Consider the following 17,979-nt stretch of genomic DNA (forward strand, 5'->3'; position numbering starts at 1 on the left):
CTTAGGTCACTGTACACTAACTAAAGGAACTGTGAAAGGACGAAACAGGTCTTGCATTTTGGAACATGTTACATGCATAATATACACATACACATATATCTGAGTTCTTGATATCTTCATATATCTGTTTTTTTTTTTCAGATGATTTTCATGGCAAGAGACTGCCAGAATCAACTGTTTCCTCACTGAATTCAAAGAGAACAGAATCAGACCCTTAAAACCTGACCCTGCTGCCATTGATGTTAATTTACTTTAGTAACTGAAGTCACTGGCTGTAGCATTGGTCCCTAAACTAATGCAGACACTGGATAGCTAACCCTCAGGCTAATCTGATTTTGTGAAGCCAAAATTTAAGTGGTGTGTGTCAGAATACTAATTTTATTCACCTTTTGAGCCTAAATTGAATAATTCAGATATCTATTTCTGGTGTTGGCCCTTCTGTTAAAACAATACACACATATACACACAAAATACACGAGCGGAAATTTTCCTAAACAGAATTAAACCAAACAAACCAAACAAAGATTTCCACAAACATTCTGTAAACAGAGTTTTAGTTCCAAGTCAATTTCTTCTCAGTTCTGACCTTTTGAGATAATTACCCGTACCTTGCATAGACAAGACCAAGTCCAGTGTCTATCACACAGAAACTCAGCAGTATCCTATTTTCCTATCATGGGCTAAACATTTAAAAACACGTTCTTACCTCTTTTTCCAAATATACCTTCTTATCATCCAATGTATTATAGAGGGTAAAGAACTGCTTGGTTTCTTTGTGAGTTGCTGACACTAAAAACAAAAGAACAGAGCAATGAAAGAGCATACGAGGCACTGCCCCCTCCAATATGTTAGGGGGGGATTTATTATTGTTTACATAACCTAATATTAATAAAAATGTTTTCATGAAATTTTAAAATCCTCAGTGCAACAGTCTTTCTGCATTTCAGTTTTCCCATACAGTGCTAACAACCCAAAGACTGTTGTATCATGGGATTTCATGAGAATCAGAGTGCAGAACTGAACAGTCTTTTTTAGAATCTTCTCAAAAAAGGGTTGGGAGGAGTTGGAATTAATGCCAGTACAGCATTCAGCCTGATTAGCTGTTTTAAGAGGACAAAGAACTTGTCTACATGGGGAAGTCAATGTGCAGTAAGTTAGGATGTGAATTTAAGACACACTACCTACTCCACACTAATTCCCTGTATGCACTCTTACTGTGCATGAAGCAAACCCTCTGACCATTTACTGCATTTCACAGCTTAATTCCCCAAAGATTCCATCCACAATGATCATGCTCCAGCCCAGGTTTGAACATATTGTGTACTATAGAATGATATGCATTCTGAAAATTCAGGTTTTGGTCTCAAATTGTGCACCCAAAATTAGTGGATACTTCTGACCTTAATATCTTTGTGCCTCAGCACCCATCCGTAAAACGTAAAATGGGGATAATACCTTCTCATTTCACAAGGGTGTTGTGAAAATAAATTAATGAATATTTGTCAAGCTCTCAGATACCACAAAGATGAGCACCCTAGAAAATCCCATAAGGAAATTAATAGTCTCTGTCTATAGAGCAGGATTTGAATAGCGTGCAGCAAATAGGTCCTGAACAATGAAGCGAAAACAAAATATTGAATAGCTGCTAACTAAATGAGCATTGTTCATTCTGTGCACTGAATGAGGCTGGGTTGCTGTGCAAGTATGTGATCATGTAATTAAAGACTATTATACTGCATATGCACAAGGGAGCCAATTAAAATTGCACTGGCAACCTTAATTCCAGCATTTCCTAACTTTTGAGTTCTTGACAAAGCAACCTTAATGTTCTTTTAAAATAGTTTGTGTGTGTGTAACATTATAAACTCTGTGTATATGTCTGACTCTGCACTGTTCACAGCTGTACATACAACACACACACAAAGTACATATAGCATATACATACCAACAGATGCATAGTATGCGTTCCTCCTTTCCTGACATCATGATTACAGGAATAAATTTAGAAGCATATAAACAGAATGGTCAATTTGCCTGCCCAATTTTATTATCTGGGGGCACACGCACTTCTAAGAATTTGTGCCATAATATCTGAATTACAGATTGGTAGGGAAGAAATTGAGAGAGAAGGCTCACATTCTTCTTCTGCCTAGATATCGCAGCACATTTGTAAAACCTGACAATTTTCTGTTTCAACTCCTCTAACCTGCAGCAATAAATGGGACACGAGGTGTTTAAGAGAGCCAGCCTTAACTACGGATTTCTTGACATTGTTTGGGTCAGAACCACATACTTATAAAGAAAACACACACACACACGTCATACAAAAATGGTAAACCAACGTTAACTGTGATTAATAAAACATGAGTCAGATGTAGAGACTTTCCCTGTAAACGGTGGATTAAGGGCTTTCTAAACACTAATCATTGATCCAAGAGACTGAACCTACTGCAAACAAAAGAACAATTACTCCAGAGATCTCGTGCATCAAGTTTCAGCCTCAAGGGAATTTTTATAGCCAGTTTATAAAACCTTGAAAAGAGGGGTATACAATGTGAATGTCCAATGACCCTTAAATAGAGCAGAATTAGCAGGTGCTGTTGACATGCACCATAAGCCTATAATGTGATTACGCTCCTTCCACTGGTTAGCCTTCAGGAGTACATTTCTGTTTGATATACGTACCCTGACCATAAAGTTCGATAAATCTCTTCTGATACTGAGTTAACTCCGCTCTGCTGGGTACCTCATCAATCTTGCGTTGTAAAATAGCTATCTCTCTATTTCTTCGGGCCTGAGTGAAAGGAAGGGAGAAAAAAAGGCCCAGCTCTCATTTTAAATGGATAAAAGAAAGCAAGATTTAGAAATAACCTGGTAAATAAGCTAATAAAAAAATACCTGCACAAAGGTAAGTTAATATATCCAGTAAGTTTTGTTAAGCCTCAAGATTTATTTCCCAACATTAATTATAAAAGGTACTTGCTTACACTTACAAATGTTGAAGAAATTTACAGAAATACATTTAAGCGTTTAGCTAAGAAAACTTCAAAAATTCTGTCCTAGTAAGTTTGCCAAAAAACAAACAAACAAAAATCACTTTGTACTCACCAGTAATAGTCTGATCTTTTGAAGCTTATCTTTTTCAGTTTTGTATTGCTGGTCTATAATCTTATTAGGTTCCTAAAATTTGAGAAACCAAAGATAATCTCTGATTAACAGGCAAATCAACAGAAGTTAAGCATGGTCTTAAAAAAAGAGCGGCTTTTGGTCAGCAATTATAAAAAATACAGATTGGATTCTTTATTTTGTTCACCTTTAAGGATATCCAAAATATTGCCAACATTTTTATATTATTTTAAGGCGAGTGGGTCAATGAAGCTGAATGAAAAACAAAATTTAAGTTCTGAATGTCACTTACACTACATAAATAATTGCATATTTTACTAGCTTTTAGGCCTTTGAGATATATATATAAGATTGCTAAGTAGTCTTTTCACTGAGAACAACACCTCCAAAGAGACAATCGCTAAGTACAGTAACATGCAGTTAAAACATAAAAGTTGTAAATCAGATTATGTTCTCAGTTACCACAAGTGTAAAACTAGAGTAACTCCATTGACATCAATACATTTGTTATCAAGGACTTCTATGAGACTACTCATCTGTGTTAAGTGAAGCACATACATTATTCTATACAGGATGGAGGCCCCAAATTATCACCATCTTCCTTTGATTCTCCCATTGTGTTGTCCTTAGGTTTCTGTTTATCTTTCAGTTTTGTAGGCCAGGGACTATCTAGGGCCTGTATGGTGCCAAGTGCACAAGTAGGCACTTAAGCAGTGATCACCACCATCACCACAATAATAGTGACCATGACACCAATAATCATAACAATAATGATAGCTACATCAATCAATCATATCTAGGTGCAGTTCACCCGCTGGGACAGGGCCTGTACAAGATTCCCCCATGCCATGTTAGCCCTATATTATCCATGCATAAGAGCCCCTTTATTCTCCCTCCCTTGTCTTACTCCACCCTAGTGCTCACACAGCACCAGTTGCTGCAAACCACACAAAAGGGTTTGTTCAGGCTTTGGGTGGGGGGCAGACAGGTGGAAGTTTTGTTCTTAAACTGTTTCAAATCCTAAAATGACTAGTTAAAAAGCATTTCTGTTCTGTTCATTTTTAATATCTTCTGGAATATTGAGGTACAGCACACGCACCAGGTATTTAAGTTCATTCTGTTCTCATCTCCTTAAACCATTTACTTTAACTTCATTGAGTAAGTGACGTTACAGAGAGAAATTTGGTGCAGGGCTGGTATTTGTTCTGCATTTCCCTGCTTTTGTGGATTTCCAAATCAGATCTTTCATGTGAAACTTTAACCTAGAAGTCTGAAGTTTCCTCTCCATGCATGTTGTGTTCCGGAGGTGGGGGATAAAGTTACACGAGCTGCCACCCACTCGATTCTGGAAGAAGCGTATAAAGGCCGCTCTAGTCATCTCAAGGTATACAAAGTAACTAACCCTGAGCCTCCACTTTTCTCCACTATAACTCCCTGCCCTCCTATTAGCAAAGATTAGGGTGACCATATGTCCCAATTTTATAGGGACAGTCCTTATTTTTGGGTCTCTCTCTTATATAGGCTCCTATTACTTCCCACCCCCATCCTGATTTTTCACATTTGCTGTCTGGCCACCCCAGCAAATATGCATGGTAGCAAAGTTTCACAGTGACTGCTACTTGTTAAACTAATAAGTGTTTCACTGTAATCTCATGCTCCATTGTTTGTTGTATACACCTGTTTATTATTTTTTTTACTTATATTTGCTCCTTGTGGTGGGACTCTCTTTTTTCATTATGTGTGTTGAGCAGCTAGTTTGATTGGGGACACTAGGTACCTCAATATCTAGCTATCTATATATTTGCTTTTAATGTTTGCTAGTTAGCAAGAGTGCCGAGGCTATTCCTGAAGCCTAGTAACCTGCATGACAGTCAATCTGTTATGCACGGTTAGTGGCTGTATGTTTCAAATTCCAATTGGTGGTGGATATTCTTTTTTTTTTTTTTTTTTTTTTTAATACAACACGGGTATAAAAAGGAAGAAAATTACCCAATGAATATTTTTAAATACTAATGAAAAATCAGCCTTTTGACATTTGCTGTTTACCTTTTCTTCCCCATTTTCCTCTGCTTCGGCTTTCAAACTCTCAATATTTTGCTGTAGGCGTGCCATCTCTTCCTTTAAAAGCAACAAAAACATTATAGTTACCTTCTCAAGAAAAAAAAAGCCCAAATCTGTATTTTAAGAACTTCTGCATTAGACAGTACTCCACGATGTACATGTATTGGGAACATTAAATAGCATTCTGCGTTAAGGGGAGAAGGAGGCGAATGTTCTTCATTATGTTAAACTGCATGCCTTGTTTTTCCAAGTAGAAATAGCCACATTTCTTTCTTGTGGAATATATACTTTGGATGCATCTTAAACACATAATATGGAAAGCAGGACTGGAGAAATGTAGGAATGTTAAAATACCAGCACCCTCACACTGGTCTGCCATATGTAGATACCACCACCACAACTGCACCCAAGACAAGTTAAAGGCTGCAAAATTATTTCCATTATAACCCTCTGTTTTCACAACTTTTCAAATTATTCATCTTTTGGGGCTAAAATGTTGCATGCTTAGTCTCTGCTGAGGGATGACATTTCTTCCTTTTCATTTTATTTAAACAAAACCTCTTCAGCTGTTGTTGAAATAGGAACTAGAGAAGGAAAACAATTCTCTCTGATTTTTATCATATTTCCAGGGTGTGCATCACCAGAGCAGCGAACCGAGCAGAAAACACATTAATTATGCACTGAAATTGAAACATACTCTGAAAGTAGTAAGGCTTGATCTTGGGCTTCTCTCTTCTGGTGGGTTTTCCAAAGCCAGTAGCCCTTGACCAAGAAGTAGGTCCTGGGCACTGTTAGCTGCACTGTCCAAGAGGAGACCAAGCTGTCTCAGTGAATAAGATAGAAAGGTATCTAATGTAGCTAGGCCCAACACTGAATAGGCTTTTCAGTGGTGTTATTTGTAGCATGGTTCATGAAGTAAGACGATACGTAACCGTGCATCAACATACTGATGACACTATTACCTACATTTAGAAATGATCCTTCCGAGAGGCCTCTTCTGTACTACGCAAGCTGAATGACATGTAACACAAGACAGAACCTTGAGGGATGCCACAGTTTAGATACAAATGAATAGGTGGTTGATTGTGTGTCCTTGCAAAGGGTGTCTAAAGACCAATGGCGAGCACTTCTGGCTAATCCAGAGCTGGACCTGCAGGGTTGTCCAGCCTAGTTTCAGAGATATGTTAGATGACAGATCTAGATGATTCTCCACAATTCTGTCATGGACCGGGTTGGCATTATTCAAAATGGATCTGACATTACCAGTAAATACCAATAAACAAACCTAGTACAGGGCAGGTGGAGGTGGGCAATTACATCTACCAATTTTTGATCAATCTTCATGTAACAAGATAGGGAGACAGAGAGAGACACTTACCCTACAATGAGCTCTGAACTCTTGCTCTTGACTTTTGAGATTTTCATTCATAGCCACTAGTGCTCGTAGGTTCTGCAATATGCTAAATTAGAAGACACAGCAAACTACATTCATTCTTTCAGTTTCTAAATTTACACACAAGAAAAATTAAGCTATTAGAACAAGGTTAATTTTAAACAAGTTTTCCTGCCACTGAGCTAAACCAAACAAACACAAATATCATTATGGGGTCATGGAAAATAATTAAGATTTGGTACTGCATAGATTATAATGCTTTCATGATGCTTCCCTCCAGTCCTTGGTTACCTATAAAAAGGTTCTTGGAGAGCCTCCCAACGGATATATAGTGTAGTTTTTTCAAGACATGGGCTTTAAGTAGGGGGGGAAATGGATACGGAAGGCTTTATCCTCTTGTCAAATCAGCTTTGGGCCCCTCTGGTTGCAGTACATATCTAAACTTCTCCAATAAAGGAAGAGTTTCATTTTTAATTGCTGATTATGGTCATGTTGGGTGAAATTTTAAAGGCTCAAATAGGAGTTTCTAACTTCTACTAACTTTCAATTGGAGCTGGGGTCTTAACTTCTATTTATGCCTTTGAAAAAATCTTCTCCCCCTTGTGGCACTCTAAATGGAACTTATCCTACATCTTCTTGACTTCTGAAATTCCAGGTTGTCCCAGAGAACATGAGCTATTTATTTATTAAAAGGTAAAGAGTATTAAAGATAAAATAAACAAGCCAACCACATTTGAAACAAAGCAAGCAATTGGAAATTTAATAGTTTGTGATACCCAACTCATTCTGCTGTTCATTCAGGAATTGTAATCTTCATTTAAGATTATGAGATTTGTTTGACATTCTAAAACTGGCTATTGTCAATTAACTATGCTGACATTTTGCAGAACAAAAAAAAAATACAGAATTTAAGTCCACTGTAGTAATAATTTGGGTGCTTTTCTTTTTGTCTAATTAACTGTAAAACTGCTTGTGACATTCTATACCTTGGAGGAGCATCTTGTAACGTCCATATTCCTCATCTGTATATAATTGTGATATTGCATATAAAGCAGGCCATGTAAGGTATCAGGGGAAACGAATGCCTTTCAGCAGATCATAACTTCTATCCATATATGTATACCATTAATGCATATGAAGTTATGAATCATGTGGTATGATTGTCACTAAAGCATGCTGTAAGTTGGGGAATCAGCCAGATAAGGAGGTGTTAGTACCGTTATACAGGGCACTGGTGAGACCTCATCTGGAATATTGAGTGCAGTTCTGGTCTCCCATGTTTAAGAAGGATGAATTCAAACTGGAACAGGTACAGAGAAGGGCTACTAGGATGCTCAGAGGAATGGAAAACCTGTCTTATGAAAGGAGATTCAAAGAGCTTGGCTTGTTTAGCCTAACCAAACAAGGGTAGATATGATTGCTTTTTATAAATATATCAGAGGGAGAGGAATTATTTAAGCTTAGTACCAATGTGGACTAACCAATGGATATAAACTGGACATTAGGAAGTTTAGACTTGAAATTAGACCAAGGTTTCTAACCATTAGAGGAGTGAAGTTCTGGAACAGCCTTCCAAGGGCAGTAGTGGGGGCAAAAGACATCTGGCTTCAAGACTAATCTTGATAAGTTTATGGAGGGGATGGTATGATGGGATAGCCCAATTTTGGCAATTAATTTATCTTTGATTATTAGCAGGTAAATATCCCCAATGGTCTGTGATGGGATGTTAGATGGGGTGGGATCTGAGAATTCTTTCCTGGGTGCTGGCTGGTGAGTCTTGGCCACATCCTCAGGGTTTAACTAATCGCCATATTTGGGGTCGGGAAGGAATTTTCCTCCAGGGCAGATTGGCAGAGGCCCTGGAGGTTTTTCACCTTCCTCTGCAGCGTGGGGCACGGGTCACTTGCTGGAGGATTCTCTGCACCTTGAGGTCTTTAAACCACGATTTGAGGACTTCAATAACTCAGGCATAGGTTAGGGGTTTGTTACAGGAATGAGTGGGTGAGATTCTGTGGCCTGCGTTGTGCGGGAGGTCAGATAAGATGATCATAATGGTCTCTTCTAACCTTAAAGTCTATAAGTCTATGAGACATTAGCTCCCCAGAGGCAACAGCAAGGAAAGTAACCAACGTACAACCCATCAACAGCTATTGTCCTGTTATGGACAGGGAGCTACAATTCAATGACTCGCCTGCATGAGGCCACACCAGAGGAATTGCTCAACTTTGCCTGGAGATTCAGCAATGCCCACCAGACATGCCTGGACTTGTGTTCCCCAAGCACATGGGACAGAGTATAAAACAGAACACAGGGGCCCCATGCTTGGCCTTTCTCCTACCCTCACCTATGCTGCAAGCAACCAAGACATTCAGAAAAAGACTGAAGGCTCCAGAGGAGGCTGGCCTAGATTTACAGGACAAACTTGTATATTATGGACCACAATATCCAGTGGGGTGAGAAAAACTGCTTAATCTAGATGTTACCCAGTCTAAGAGGGTTGAGAGTTAGACTATGTGCTTATCTTTTATTTTCTTTTGGTAACTAACTCTGACTTTTTGCCTATCACTTATAATCACTTAAATCTATCTTTTGTAGTCAATAAATGTGTTTAACTGTTTATCTTTACCAGTGAGTTTGCCCAAAGTGTGTGGCAAAACTGCTCAGGTTTGCAAAAGCTAGTGTATATCCACTTTCCATTGATGAAGTGGTGAACCGATTAATAAATTTGCACTGCTCGTCTTGAGCAGTGCAAGATGGTATATTCCTGAGGTACAGTGCTGGGAGGATTTGGCTCTGATGGCTTTCTCTATGGGATTCATGAGTGGCTCTGGGAGCATTCATGCAATCTAGCTGTGTGTAGGCCTCCACATGCGGTTGTGCTGAGTGCTAACAGCACCTGGAGTGGTTTGCTGCTGGTCACTACCATGGCACTGTGAGAGACAGCCCAGGCTGGAGAGAGATAAGGGGGCACAGCAGTCCCACAGTCCCAGGCTGCACCCCGAGGGTCCCGTCACACTGCTGTCCACTAAACTGAAAACAGACTCCTCACAGCCATATATTAATTATACATTTAGGCTGAATAAGAAATAAGCACTGAATGCTACATTGCCAAAGCCAGCAATTTTCAATGATCATAAGTCACATAAATGAAGAAACTATACCTAGAATCTGCTTGGGATTCCACCGTTTCTAAGGCTGCCAGCTCCTTGTCCAATTTATCACTGTAACTCTTAACCTAAGGGATGCAATTAATAAAACATGTAAATACATTTGCACACAGAATGATTCATGTTTCTCTGCCTTCCCACACAATGAAGCCAAGGAGATGAGCTTTCTCCAAATAAAAGCTTTAGAGAATTCCCTAGAATCTTTGGCTCTATTTCTTAGCCATCATTAACAAGTAAGATTTCTTTCCAAGGTTAGCAGAATTCCCTTACCAGGTCTGAGTACTGCAAACATGACGAATGTACTGACCGTTACACTTGCCCTCTACCTTGCCCTCCCAAATCAATACGTAGAATCCCTGTTCCACAGCAAGATGGATAAATGAATTCTACATTGCACAAGACTGTACCAAATGCTCCTGTCTCTCTTAATTCAGGAACCTATCTACATACGAGCAGAACTGTCATATTTCATTTTTTTCAGGGCTGTATGAGTCAGTCATAAAAACCTTGCCTTGGAACAAAATGTGAAAGGTCAACAGATCATGTTGTTTAAAAAAAATCTTATCTAAAATTAAAATCAGATTGGGGTTGTAGAAAAGAAATATTCTAACTGACTCATTCAAGACTTCTGTGCTCTTTCTTCCAATGAACTTTTGTAGCCCGCCATCTAAGCATAAAACTGATTCAGACTATATACCTACACAGGGGAATCGGAATCTGCCTTACACACCTATATGGGCTGCCTGGACCTCCAGTGCAGGGACATAGGACTAAGCAGAGCTAATAATGTGCTTACTCCCTCCCTGTAGTGTGTGGACAGGGAAGAGCAGAGGAATGGGGGGAGTCTTTACTACACTTCCTGTTCTTATTGATCCAAGAAGTTGAACCAGTGTGGGGGAGTTGTACTTCGCTGCTAGTAGAGGCCAGCAGTAAACTACTATCCCCAGGTTGCAAAGAGGAAGGAGGGAGATGTATGACCACTGGTACAAACTATACTGATCAGCTTAAAGCTCAGAAGGGAGCCAAGGCTTTAACTCAATCTAGCAGAGCCCAGGCTGAAGTACAATAGTTTGGTCTGGACTAGAGCACTGGAAGGTATTAATTAGAATGGATTAATTAACAAAAATGTACACGTCCCAGCTTTTATATTTAACCTAGAGAAGGCCTCAGAGAGGTCTCTCTGACTCACACCACCTCCCAGGGCTACTTGTGAGTGGTGCAGTTTATTTACTACCCCTTGTGCGTGTGCAGAGTTGTGCTTCAAGACAACAATCTAGTCGTAAATGTGCTACATTCTTGTACAGTGATGAGAGACACAAAGGGACTGGATGTTAAATATTAAAGATTTTCTGCTGTTAATATGAATTTTACATGCCTGGTTTATGGACAGATTCCCCCATATTGTGTAATTTTACAATACAGTTCTATTTCTCATGGGAACAGAAACTGAAGAGGAAAAAAATTATGTTTACATTACCTTTATCCCTATATGTTTTAGCAACATAGATGGGCTTACAAACTATAAATAAAGATCACTTTGTCCTTGCTAAGGTGGTGAAAGCCCCAAGACTAAGGAAACCTATAAAGATGATGAACTAGGGATGGATTCTCCATGGCATTGGCAGGGATTAATGCACGACATGTGGTGCAGTTTCATCAAAGAACAGCTTGAGTAGAGACGAACCTTAAAGGTGAACCACAAAGCTTTTGTTAAAAGTAAACAACTCAAGATGCAGTCTTATGGACTAATTATCTTCTGCTGCAGCAAGTGTTCAGGCTTTCTTTGAGAATAAAACTGCTCAGATTCAGATGCTAATGGCTGCACTGTTGGCACCAGATCCATGTCTGAAAGTGCCAAATACCTCTGAGTTCTGTCCATTTCCACTCACTGAGGTTCTACAGGTGCTGGGAGGTGTTGAGTCTGTTGGTGGTGATCAGTACTGGCACTCTAAGGGAGGGTGAGTATTCCAGTGCCCCTCAAACTGGAGATTAGGCACTACCGGAATACTACTAATATCATAAAGACCCAGCATGCCACCAATGATTGTAGCAAGAGCTGAATACTAGGAAGTCTTGAAAATAACACTTGAACTTGAAAACATGCAAACTGTTAAACAAAAGGACACAAGTGCACTTAGAGATTCTGTACCCCATGAGTGGCAAAAAAAGAAGGAACACAAACTGACATATCGAATCACACAAGTGACATACCTAGTTCAATAACCTGTTTCTGGCTATACATTCCAAACCCTTAGCTAAAACTGTAATCTCTTCTACTGAAATGAACCCAATTAGCTTTGATACTACAGTCACTGGTGGTATAGAAAACCTCATTACTCTGACATCATGACAGAGACCTTCAATTAGTTCACTACAATGATCCAAGACTTCAAAATAAAAGATTCCTAACATTTTAAACGTAAACATACTTTAAAGTCAGAATTAACTACATGTAGAAAGTTTCAGGAAAGACAAAAAAACTTTACAGTTAACATCTAATCACATTTTTACTGCGTTTCCATGGCATCACAGACTATTTCTTTCTTTGTTCCCTACATTTAATATGGTGTTGCAATTACATTTCTGTTCATTTCCTTGGTAACCTGATGTTGATATGTATGGATTTATATACAAAATGAATAGGCTCTTTATATTACAGCAAATTTATACCAGGTTATGAAACCAATGCTACATATCCAAATGCCAACTGTTAAATATTGACCATTTCTAAAACTGCACTGCATGTCAATCTTAAAATCAGGTAGATCATCCTGCACTTTGCTGCTTTTGTTCTTTTGTCCCAATGAAAACTTCATCAAAACATTCTGGATTCAACAAAACAGCATATTTTGACATGAAATTTAATTGACAATGTTCTGACCAGCTCTAGTACAGTGAAACCCCGCTATAACGTGATGATTGGGGTCCAAAAAATTCGATCCCGATAAATGTGGGGTCACAGTATAGGGAGGTTTACCATTTCAAGCTGGTCAGTTTCAAGCTGGTCAATTTCTCTCGGGCAGAAAACAACTTGCTTTTGAGAACTGCCCATAACAGTAACTGAAAGGGTGCAGCTCCAGCAGCGTGGGCTCTCAGCCATGCAGCGAGAGAGGGAAACACTTGGGGAGAGTAGGGGAGACGTGTAAGGGGCAGAGGAAGAGCGAGGAGCAGCTGGGGAGGAGAATGGCTCTTCTCGCCAAAAGGAGAAGCTAAAGTACGGGGAGGTGAGGTGGGGGAAGAGGCAGTGGGGAAGGCACATTCCATTTTTTGTTTTTTGTTTTTTCCCTTCGGCAGCACTCCAGCCTTCCCCCCCCCCTTTTTTGCGCTCTCGCCACTTTTCTTCTTTTTTTTTTGCTTCCGCGGCGCTCCGGCCACTTTTTTTTTTTTTTTTTGGCGCTTCCACGGCGCTCCGTTATATATCCAAATTCGTGTTATCGCAGGGCACGTTATAGCGGGGTTTCCCTGTATTTAGATTAAACAGCATTGGATTAAGTGCCTAGCTAAACCAGCATGGTACTATACTAGCAGTTCTATCAAATCTAAGTATTCCAAATCCAATGCACTGGTTGCAGAACCACCCTGCAAAAATACCAGTTTTCCTCTCCACCAACATGCTTCAATGTGGTTGGGGAAGGATCATCTCTATGGTAACAGTTAATTTCTCTACCCATTTAGTTCTTAGTCTTACTGCTGAGTTAGTCATTGGGGATGGGGACGTAGCTACCCATTTATTTGGAATGCATGTCAAATTGGATATCAAACAGCTATCAGATGGAAACAATCTTTAGTCTTGACCAAACTGGGCTAAAATTCAAAACTATGACCAAGAGATGAAAGCTTCTGTATATTCTATTACTAATCCAGAGAGGCAGCTAGCCCAGGAAAATTAATTTAAAAAAAATACATGTTTATTTTTGATGGAATTGAGAGATTACAATCTCACCTGAATTTATGACCATCCACTGTTTTATCTCCCCAAAATCATGCAGAAAACTAACAGACTGGCATCAGCAAATTAGCTACACCCACAGTTTCAACAGAATGAGATGAGTTAGTTTCATGAACCACAACTCCAGTAGTTTCTGTACGTTCTGCTTATATCCTGGTCCCACTTCACACTCAACCAGAAGTACTCTCCTCAGTGTCCCCAATATGATCAGAAAAAAAATCCCCTTTATACTATTAGGACTCTCTGATTTGATTGTCAAAACATTTCTCAGTGGGAGCATATATATTTTGTCTATGCAGCAATAAAAGAAAGTAGGGATGTAGCTGGGCAGTACCAGTTTCAAAGAAATACTTGTGTCTGTCTAATATTACACGCTAACGTCATAAAACAAAGGATGAGAAAAGTAGTGTTACAGTTTGATATTATTACCACTACCGTCACAGAGGCATACATTCTAAATTTGTTCTTTTCATCCTTCTATATGCATGATATGTTCCCTGAAGAGGGAAGCAGAAGAAATGTTACATTTTACAAAGGGGGAAGAAAGAAAGATTACCTCTGTTAATGTCTTCTTTGCTTCACTACAGCCTGCTTGGAGGTCAGCACATTTAGCTTGCAACTATTATCAAAGAAAAAGAAGAGTTTGATTCCACATTCACACTAATTACACCTGTAATGGAGAATGGCAATATTTGAGCTACTGAGTTATTTATTACATTGAGGTTCACAATGGCTGTCTTCTACACAAGAGAAAAGCTGTCAGAATCACAGACTTTCCCTGTCAGATTCTTAGTCTACATTCTGTTACATGAATTTTGGCTGAAAAATTCAACAAACGTGTCAGACATTTACTGATGAACTCTCCAGATGCATTAGCCTTAAAACAAATAGATGTCAATGGACTGGTTACTTGCGGGATGGAATCTTTGTGCTGTGGAACTCCAAAGAGGTTTTAACAATAATCTAGACCAGTTACCTTATATTTCATAGCTAGACTGGAACGAGGGTCACGTTAACAAGCTACCTCTACTCTTCCAGACAATTTGGTACATTTGGGAGACACTGGGCTGTACATTATTGTTCTGATCATTGTCACTGATCTCTTCAAGTAACAGTCAGGAGGAAAGACTATTTTAGCAGCAGCAGGGTATTTACTTAATATGCATCAACCTATTATGTCTTTATTAAGACAAAAGTCTAAGATGACAGCAGCGAGGAAAGCTCTACTGACTATTTCACCTTGTCACACAGAAATTACAAGCTCCCCTGATAACATATGAAATAATAGAGATATACAGTACTTTACAGGTAAATAATAAGAAGGTCCTTGCCTTTAGGCCCAGTTTTTTAGAGGAATTCAGGTGCCTAATTCCCACTGATTTCAATGGGAGTTAGGTGCTCAAATACCTTTAAAAAAAATCTATTCCATAAAATCTCTGTTTACACATAACTCTACAAATAGTGACAGCAGAAATGGAATTGGGGTCAGAAGACGGGAGGACAAATGATGCAACAAAAAGATCACATTGTTGCCTTGGTTAGTTATTGATGAATCTAAAGAATTTTGCTCTCTTTTTCTCTCTCTAGAGTTTGGTTTGCTGCTCAAACTAAAGTTGTGGATCTAAACACTCCATTAACTCAACTCGTAATTTTTGCAAGACTTCTTATAGAATTTATAATATTAGCAAAGTCTTTCATGGTGTTCCTGAGGAGTCAGAATTAAGAGTTCCAAAAACTCCAAAAATTAGAATTTAACCTTTAATCCTGTTTGCCAGTTCTCACTAAGGATTAACATATAAAACAAATTTACATATTTTTTAAACCAAGCAGTTTTGAACTATGAACCAAGCTTATTGAAGTATTGGGACCTAAGACTTCAAAACGTGAAACCTAAAAGCCCTCTCTCAAAAACACTGCAACCAATTAACTTTAAAGCCTCTTCCCAATCAAACTTCCCAAGTCAAAACAAAATTCTCCTCTGGCCAGAGGTGGTAAAAAATTTAAGAAAAGAGCTTTACTGTAAAGTTAAAAAAGGGGCTATATTTGGGCTTATAAGGAAACTTACAAACTAGAGAGTCAATAGTATTACTCCAGACTATGCAAAAGCGTAATATTAGGGATATAAAGTTCTGCAAAGTGGCATTACTCGTTTCACAAACACATTTTCATATTTTTTAAAATTGTTTTTCCTCTTCCTTGTTGTTGTTTGTGTAGGTCTTTCACACAACAAGGGGAACTGACAGGGGAATAGCTCAGAAACGAAAATAAAGGGAGAAAAATCAACACGTTTAATATACACCAGATGAAAGAACTATTTCTGTACTACTGGTCCAATGCTCACACTAGCGTTTAGTACTGTGGAAGAAATGGACCATCTGTTCCAGTAGGATTCTTCTGAATATCGTGCTCATGCTTATTGGCACAGGAGCAAGTGACAGACACACGTTTAACACTTAAACATTTAATTAAAACACACAAAAACAACTTTTTTAAAGGGCAGGAGGAGGAAGGAGAAAAATACAGAGCCAGACTCTCCTGCTTTCCAGTCCATGTGCCACGGGAGCAGCACAGGGGCTGCAAAGCTACCAAATCTGTCCAGCTGAGAATTCCCTAAGCACAGGGTGTGCTCAGCTGGCAAAGATCCAGCACCTGTGGCAGCTTCCCCTCTGCTCAGCTATACCTAGTAGAGAGAGGACAGAGAAGTAGCAGGGCTAGAGCACAGTGTCTTGGGCCAGTGTCAGCAGAAATAGGTTAGAGAAATCCCAAGACCATTTCAACTTATGCTGGAGCACATGACTCGTCCTTTCCCCTCGCCCCCACAAAAATCAGCTTGAGATGATCCTCTCTCCTAATCCACAGGCAAGGGCAAGGGGTCTTGTGTGCTGATCTCTCTCTGTCTTTGAAACTGCAGCTCTCCTGATCTCTCTTCATTTTGCATGTATGTAAGTGGAAGCAAGTGTCCCACACGCTGATACATTCATGTATGTACAACACACTGTGGCACGATCAAATAACTTTAGCACATGATTGGCAGCAAGGATCCATTGAGTTCTAATACTGGAGGACATATATTCCCTCCATGCCTGAGGACAACACCTCCTCTCTGCCTCACTTCATTCTGCCTTACCCTGGGTCTCCAAAATGAGGTCATTTATTTACTTGCTTCATGAGGATTGGTTGTTTGTAAGGCACACTGAAGAATATGCATTACATTACATACACACTGTTGATAGCAGTCATGATTTTTGGTGTATTTCTTAAAGCCCCATCTGGGATCAAGAGATTGCTTGAGAATCTCAGTTTTAATTTAAAGAAAAATAAAAGAGGAAGTTTCTAGCTCTCATAATTTTGGAGAAAAACATGAAGTGAGTGTATCCTGATGGCAATTTTTTTTTTTTTTGGTTAAGAGGTTATGATTTTTAAGCCAATCTCATGATTTTTTGGGCCTTACTTTTGAATTTTGAGCACTGAAGGTTAGTAATACTATATTCATGCTACTTATTATTGATATAGCACCCACATTTTGCTACACACTTTAAAAGCATTTCATCTGTTTGGTTTTTCCTACTTTGAGAGTAAAGTGCAGACAAAGTTAATGGCTTTTTCATATGGAGATATACCTATCTCATAGAGCTGGAAGGGACCCTGAAAGGTCATTGAATCCAGCCCCCTGCCTTCACTAGTAGCAGGACCAAGTACTGATTTTGCCCCAGATCCCTAACTGGCCCCCTCAAGGACTGAACTCACAACCCTGGGTTTAACGGGCCAATGCTCAAACCACTGAGCTATCCTTCCCCCTACAATATGAATTATACACACAGACACAGACAAAACCCACATACCACACACACACTTGATCCATTAAATGTTAGAATAGCATAAGAATATCCAGGAAGTATGATGAAAATAAGTGATAGGATTTTTATAGTGGAGATACAGTGCCAGTTTTAAATAAACTGGGATATCTATTAAAGTGCTAACAGCTTATGACAGATGGGGTAGGCTAGAAGGCAATAAAGATATGGAACTGCATTAGCTTTGACAGAAAAAGAAATTAATCCAGTTCTGTGTGTTCCATTATAAGATCCAATCTAACGTTTACTAGCATTTTTAATGAGCTGTCATATTAAAGTTTTCTAAGTAAAATAACCCAACTTTCTTTACAAAAATTTGTACGTTAGCCAAAAAGCTTCAATCTAACTTTTTTTGGTTGGGAAGGGGAAAGTAGGAAGCAGGAAAAATATTTTATTATTTATTTAAAAACGTAAATTTAATTTAAGATA

General features: G+C 39.0%; 1 protein-coding gene across 2 annotated transcripts in view; it reads right to left on the bottom strand.

Annotated features, from left to right (window-relative positions):
* CCDC93 (coiled-coil domain containing 93) overlaps positions 1-17,979 on the bottom strand; it is a 105,899-nt gene that overhangs the window by 17,909 nt on the left and 70,011 nt on the right. For both annotated transcript variants that reach the window (XM_054043910.1, XM_054043909.1), the window contains 7 exons: positions 14,253-14,315; positions 9,742-9,815; positions 6,566-6,647; positions 5,173-5,244; positions 3,109-3,180; positions 2,686-2,794; positions 707-789 (listed from right to left, as the gene is read on the bottom strand). In XM_054043910.1, the coding sequence (XP_053899885.1) occupies positions 707-789; positions 2,686-2,794; positions 3,109-3,180; positions 5,173-5,244; positions 6,566-6,647; positions 9,742-9,815; positions 14,253-14,315 (555 nt within the window). The remainder of the gene's footprint in view (positions 1-706; positions 790-2,685; positions 2,795-3,108; positions 3,181-5,172; positions 5,245-6,565; positions 6,648-9,741; positions 9,816-14,252; positions 14,316-17,979) is intronic.

Source organism: Malaclemys terrapin, chromosome 11 (assembly GCF_027887155.1).
Source record: "Malaclemys terrapin pileata isolate rMalTer1 chromosome 11, rMalTer1.hap1, whole genome shotgun sequence".
NCBI classification, from domain to species: Eukaryota; Metazoa; Chordata; order Testudines; family Emydidae; genus Malaclemys; species Malaclemys terrapin.